Consider the following 7,305-nt stretch of genomic DNA (forward strand, 5'->3'; position numbering starts at 1 on the left):
TGTGTGTAACATGAAAGTGTCACATATAATGTGTCTGCGGAGTTGAAATTGGAGGTTACGTTTACAGGAAGATCTAGCCACACTTGGGAGACAGAGACCACGGAGACACGAGACACCACACACACTTGCACGCACGCACGCACGCACACGCAAACACACACACACACACACACCAACAACAACAACAGCAATACAATAACTTATGTTATCATCATATACATATTTTGATTCTTGTCAGAACTTTGCCTACTTTAGCAGTGGTTCATGTGCTGCAATGTACTGTGTCTAATTAGAAGTGGGCGCTTATCATTCACTGGCTAAAGAAAAGAAGAAGACGAGTGCAGACCTCTCAAGGTATAGTATGTAAAGTATAAACTGTATATGTAAAGGAAAACGATGCACATGGTTGTCATCTCCTGTCATGGACATATCGGGGTTATCATCTCCTGTCATGAACTTATTGGGGTTGTCATCTCCTCCAACAGACGTGTGTGTGTCTGTGGTGGGGGGAAGGAGGTGTGTATGCAGGATTATTACAGGTAGTTCAAATACATCTTTTGAACAGTTCATGTTTTGAACCCTCCCGCCCCCAAATAAAAATTACAGTATGCCACCCACCTCATAAAGTACATTATGCATGACTGTAGTGTAGAATTAAAAAGCTAGTGATTGATTGTAAGAATAACAAAAAAATGTTATGCAAGCCCATCCAAAAGGATATCTCTTTTTTTTCCCCCAGACTTGAAATTCACATTGAATGAGAAGTCATTCTCACCAAATCCCCCTGAACGTGGAGACAGTATCACACTCATCCGGGTGTGCAGGATTATACCTGTACCTGTAGATCAAAGACATACACGCATGCGCCTAAATGTGATGACATGCATATGCTTTTCAGCAAGGTTCCAATGACACATACACTCATGCGCCTAAATGTGATGACATGCATATGCGTTTCAACAAGTTTCCAATTAGACATACTGTACACGCATGAGCGGAAAAAATATTTTACATTCGGAAGAAGCGACGTTGTATTTTTGTATTACTCCTTTTCCCTTTATTATCCTGTACAAATACAACACTTAATTCGTACAAAATAAAAACAAGCTGTAGGAAGATCATTAATGAACATTCAAGAGTTGGGCCCCAGAACAGAGCCTTGTGGGACACCGCAGGTAATATCCAAGGGGTTGGAGTTAGTGCCCGAGATAGACACATGTTGGGATCTACCTGATAGGTATGACTGAAACCAGTTTAAAGCATGCTTCCCTATTCCAGAGCTCTGGAGTTTGTTAAGCAGGATAGCATGATCAACAGTATCAAAAGCCTTTGCAAAATCTAGGAATACTGCACCAGTGAGTTGTCCCCGTTCCATTCCATACTGGATCTCATTGCAAATTTTTAGCAGGGTAGTTACGGTGGAGTGTTTGGGGCGAAAGCCAGATTGGAATTGACTAGGGAAATTTGTCTTGGTATAGTAATCGCTTAATTGGGACTGAACACTTTTCCCCATGACTTTAGATAGTATTGGGAGAAGAGAGATTACCCTGTAGTTTGAGACAGTGTTTTACATATAGACAATGTATATACATTTTAAACAGTGTATATAAATAAAGATATATACATACATACATACATACATACATACATACATACATACATACATACATACAATTACCATGAGTGAGAGACATTATCTCCTGCTCTGGTTCTGGTGTAACATCGGTAACTTCCCTCAATTACCTGTCTATAAACACAAACAAGGGAGCACATTTATTACTAGCAGTTGTATATTTATTGTGGTTGCAGACACCGCAGTGTAAGTGGCTCATTACATGATGATTTGCAAAAGCAGCTAGATAAAATGTGTTCATTCCCAAAATACGTTTGCTTCGCAATAAACAGGATACACTTCTTTCCCGTAAGATTGCACTTTGCTCTCCACATGAGCGCGGAACCCGATCTCCTCTAGAACACGAGCTAAAAAAATCTATCACATAGACACTGTCATGGGGCTCTCAAAGGGTTAATGCAGTGTAGGAGCCCCTGACACACTCTCCTTAACTTGGTGTTCCCCAGGATTAGGAGGAAGGCTTGTGCTGCGGGGTAGCACAGGCTAAAGTACCAACAAATTGTTATCAAAATGTTATTCAGATCATAGGGAAAGAGGAGGAGGCAGAGCTGTGTCATGCAGACAGCCATGGAGAGGACAACAAGCAGTATCATGGTCCTGGCTGCTCTGGAATGAACCTGTAACCGGGGAATGCTGAAGTCTGATGTCTTCTTCTTCATCCTCCAGACATGTCCCCAGAGAGAAGTCAGTGTGAGCCCAATAGCAATGAATGACAGCAGGAAGGGCAAACAGCATCCTAGCACGGCCAGAATGACTATGTTAGAGATATAAAAAGCAGATGTTTCACTGACCGCACTGCAGTTGGCTGTGAGACTGTAAGTGCTGTTTTCCTGGGGATCTATTTGATGGCAAATCCACAGTGATGGGACACATATAATAAAGGATCCCACGGCTGACATCAGCAGCAGCTTCTGCAACACAGAAGAAACCCAAAGCTTCACTCGGAAGAAGAGACGATGCATGAAGTTTGAAATTTTGATGCAGTAGTAGACACAGAGCCAGGCAGTGAGCCAGATGTTTAAGTAAATTATGAACATCTCAAGAAAAATCAGAGCTGAGTTGATCTCTCTGTAGAACCGGAGGTGAGATGGGACCAGGTAAAGGAACAACTCTGCATTCAGTATACAAAGCAGGGCTAAATTAGACAGTCCCATACTAAGTAGGATGAGATCACACTGATTCAGGCTGATATCTATTCTCCAGTTTCTGTAGCTCACAGCCATGATACACGAGTTGAAGATGGTGCCTGATATGCAGGGAATTATACTGATGGTTATCAGCAATATAAGAACCCAAGTCAGCATATTGCTCTTCTGCGTGTGTTACTTCTCTTCCTCTCTGATGTATGAGCGTTACACCTGATGCCTCGGTATCTGACTGGCACATGGGGCAGAGCCGGGATAAAATAAACGTGTGTGCAAAGCACATGCAAATGTCCTGGTGTCTCCTTTCTGGGTTCCCGATCCTGTATATGAGATCTCTCCGGTCACATCTTTGGCACCGAAACTTTATTTGGGCTTTATCCGTCATTCTCCTGAACATAGAATTTAAAAGCGCTTCAAACTTCACAAAAAAGTGACGTGAAGAGTTTTAATTTTTTTAGGAGCAACATTTTGAAAATCCCAAGCAAAAAATTGCATAACATCATTATTTAATACAAAAATTATTCAGTCATATGTATACTCTCCACATTCACAAGTCCATCTAAGTGTCTAGCGAAAGAGATTAGAACAGTTTATTTCTGGGTCACATTCCCAAACTGTGTGTGTGTGCATGGCTGTGTGTGTGTCCGTGTGTGTGTGACTCTGTGTTTGTATATGTGTGTGGGGTTCTGTGTATGAGTAGCTGTTTATGTGTGTCTGTGTTTGTGTGGGTGTCTGTGTGTGTAACTGTGTATTTGTGTCTGTGTGTGTGACTCGGTGTGTGTGTGTGACTCGGTGTGTGTGTGACTCGGTGTGTGTGTGTGACTGTGTGTGTGTGTGACAGTGTGACTATGTGCGTGTGTGTCTGTTTCATCAGCCTCCCACCGCTACTTCTTTTCCTGGGCCCTACCTGTGTAAGTCCTGTTAAGTGCAGGCAGTGGATGGGTTAATTCCTTCAGAAAGGCCTTGTGTGCTATTGCAGCCTTGGATACATTTGATGTATCCAAGGGCGGGCCTAGCAACAGCCAGAAAGTGTCAACCTGCGGGGTGGATACTGGTTGGGTCACATGCTGGATGTGATAGCCTGTCAGTATCCAGACCTGCTCTGTTATGGGGCAGGGTTACAAACACAACCCAAGTGTATAAATACTGGCACTTTCCCAAAAGTGGGGGTGTCTCTCTCCTCCCCCTGTGGAGTTAGTACCAGCTATCCTGAGTCTCATTAGGAGGCCTCAGGAGGAACTCCATGCAGAAGGCCTTGTATGGGCCTCAAGCCCTATCAGTAATACCTTCACTAGGGAAAGCAAGGAAAGTGATGTACCTGCTGTAAGATCCTGAACATGGAATAAATACCATGGAAACATCTATCAGAGTGACTCAGTGACTTGGGCTAAAGAAAGGTGTCAGTCTGAGCCATCCTAATATCCAGAGGATCCATGCTGACTGGAGGAGATGCAACCAATAAACAAAGGTACCCTGTACACCTGCCCTGATGATTCCCCACATCACCGTGAAAGTGTTCAGCCCTCCTGTTACCTCACAGGTATGCACCACAGTACAAATGGAGTAGCAGACCAAATCTCACTTAGGGTGGGTTTAAAGGGGCTACACATGTGTTGCGGCTCTCGGAATATTTTGTACAAAGACATTTTTTATACAGGTATAATGGCTCTTCTTTCTTGAAATGTTGCTGGTGGGGAAAACCCTGGCAAGTAACTTTGTGTTTGGTAAGAAGTTATATAAACATAGATGATTGTGAAGACAAAGTATTGGACATGTATTTTCCTGATATTCTCTTTCGGTCTTTTCATCTGTATTATAATATCCAAAATATATATTTGTTGGCGATTTATAATTTGTTCACCAGATCCCACAATTTGCCATATTTTCTGTGGGGTTTGTGTGGTTTCTGCACGTGCATCTCTCAGAAACACCAGTGGGTACGAGACCCAGAAAATCAATAAACGTGAAGCCCTGTGAAGTGGAGATGATGGGTGTGACGGGGAAGGGATACCTAGGCCATGAAATAAAGGCATTTAGTTGGCTGGGTACCCTGAGTCAAATAAATTGTCTGTAAAGTGTTAGTTCTGCAGCCCAGGGCTGGCTGCAGTTACATAGTTACATAGTTACATAGTAGATGAGGTTGAAAAAAGACGTACTGCACCGACACACTTTATTCGAGCAAATACCCGGTATGTACCTGGCAGATACCTGGAATGCGCCGCTCCTCACCTCTAACAAGCCCCGTTGCGTTTGCCTTCCCAGCCTGGGTTCATGCCTGGCTGATGGGCGGCTGATCTGTTAAATGATAATGATTAGGATTTAATAGGCTGCAATGCTTCGCGTGTCTACCAGATGCATAAATTCATGAATTGTAATGCAGTATATATATATGTACTGTGCAGTATTGCGGCCAGCGGGAATAAAATGCTTCAATCCCTGCCTGGAAAATAACTCAATGCACTCGGGCAGAAAACAGTCACAAACCTCAATACACCCGGGTATACCCGAATTCGTGGGACTAGCCGAGCTCGAATAAAGTGTGTCGCCAGTGTACGTCCATCAAGTTCAACCTATGCTAAATTTAGACAACAGATACTTTATCCTAGATCTATACTTACTTATTGATCCAGAGGAATGCAACAAAAAAAACCATTAAGGAGAAAAATTAATTCCTTCCTGACTCCAAGAATCGGCAATCGGATTAATCCCTGGATCAACATCCTTCCCATGTATACTTATTTGATATATTCCTGTATACCTTTCCCATCTAAAAAGATGTCCAACCTTTCTATTAGTTCTATTAGTTCTATTAATATGTGAGAATATGTCTAAAATGAGCCCACTAGGAATAAGGGGCTCTAGCGATGATTAAAGGGTTAATTGAATAAGCGTGTCTGTGGTTTTGTGGTCCCGTCAAGAATTACAATACTGTATCACTGTGTAACCGCAGGCAAGCCAGGAAAGCCTTAACTGCAAGTTCAATTGGTTAAGTGGTCGGCGGTCAGGGAAAGGCGCCGGATCGCAACAGTGTATAATGCGGTTTCTCCATTCAATTAGGGTCAATTGGTAATGTGCGTCTGCGGTTATCGATTTCGGTTGGGGATTGCAACATTGCATCCTGACCGCAACCGCAAACCGGGTGAAAAGTTTAACCACAAACCACATCATAGCCTTCACCCAATTAAGCAGCTAACTTTGGCTAGCAACGTCCTAGCTTTCTAATTTTTTGGTGTGCAGAGTGCTCTGGGGTAGACATATCATATAGTATAGTTATTAGAACTGTAACATTTATTTAAAGGTATAAATGAGAAATAGCTGGGAGTTTAATACTTTAAAGTTATAGGAACCGGGACATTTACATTTCAGTCAGGCAGGACAGCGGATACATTGAACACTCATCATTGTCATGTGTGGTCAGGGATGAGTCATGCATAATGCAAGTCAGGACTTCTGGGACCCCCTGTGGAGCAGGCTCCTGAGTGTCTGCAAAAGTCTGTGGTTTCAAAAGACACCGACCTGGGTAAAGTGCTATATTTGCTTCCCACGGCAAGATTTGCTGTGTATTCCCCAGATAGGCTTGGGAGGGTGTTATACGGCCGTGTACGCTATCGGGTGGGTGTTCAACATCGTTTATCTGTGTGTCATCGGAAAGGACAGCGTGCGGTACAAAGATGTTTCATCGCAAACCAAGGATCGTACCCCGCTCTAAAAGTTCATTAGAACTAAGGACTTGGAAAAAATTCTGCAAGCGCAGAACGAGCTTACTTCTTTTGGCGGAGAAACAGGGGCTGCAAGCGGCACCCCTAGCCAAAGACAGTTTTGCATCTCTTGTTGGTGTATTAACCCCGCTCCTGGGAATTAATACCTAGAGACCGCATTTTGTGGACTTTCATTCTGGAAAACATTTACTTATTTTTACCTCATTCCCGTATGTGTTATTTCGTGTTATCTTGTAAATTAAGCTGTGTGTGTTTCTCGTGCGAATAAATACAATTTATTTTATCTCACGATTTGTCAATCAAAGGATCCAGGTAAATTTTTGTGAGGTGTGACAATGGGACTTGCATATTGTTTGTAACGTTCAGTTTTGATTCATGGGCCGGCGGTGGGATCTGTTCACATGTTGTTCATTGCACAGAGCTTGGAGGAGGGGTGACTTTCTATATGGGTGTAGCCATGCCTGGCTTGGCTACTAATCTACCCTTCCTGACATGTAAGTCCTGGTATCAGTGCAGATAGTGTTAGGCCCAATCCAGGGTTTTCCCCACCAGCAAGCAGCTCCCTTGAGTGCCATGGGAGGAGGCGGGCTAAGGCCTGTGTTCTGCCCAATAAGGGGCTCAGACCTTGGACCCTCCCCCTCGGTTCTTTAGGGGCTGCACACCCAAATTGTGTTAGTCTGTCTCTCCTTTGCGAGAGACATATCCTAGAAGAGTGTGCGCAGGGCTCTGGCCTCCTTCTATCCTGTCACCTAGGGGAGTGGGACTGATACAGTACCTCTGACTCCAATAGAGAGTCAGGGAAGGGCTA

At 43.5% G+C, this 7,305-nt stretch overlaps 1 protein-coding gene across 1 annotated transcript; it reads right to left on the minus strand.

The window, feature by feature from the left end:
- Window positions 1-2,007: 2,007 nt before the first annotated feature.
- LOC142462902 (taste receptor type 2 member 7-like) lies at window positions 2,008-2,856 on the minus strand. Its single transcript, XM_075565116.1, has one exon. It carries the CDS (start codon window positions 2,854-2,856, stop codon window positions 2,008-2,010), a length of 849 nt encoding a protein of 282 aa, XP_075421231.1.
- Window positions 2,857-7,305: the final 4,449 nt, after the last annotated feature.

The sequence above is a fragment of the Ascaphus truei genome, chromosome 11, assembly GCF_040206685.1.
Source record: "Ascaphus truei isolate aAscTru1 chromosome 11, aAscTru1.hap1, whole genome shotgun sequence".
Taxonomy (NCBI): Eukaryota; Metazoa; Chordata; class Amphibia; order Anura; family Ascaphidae; genus Ascaphus; species Ascaphus truei.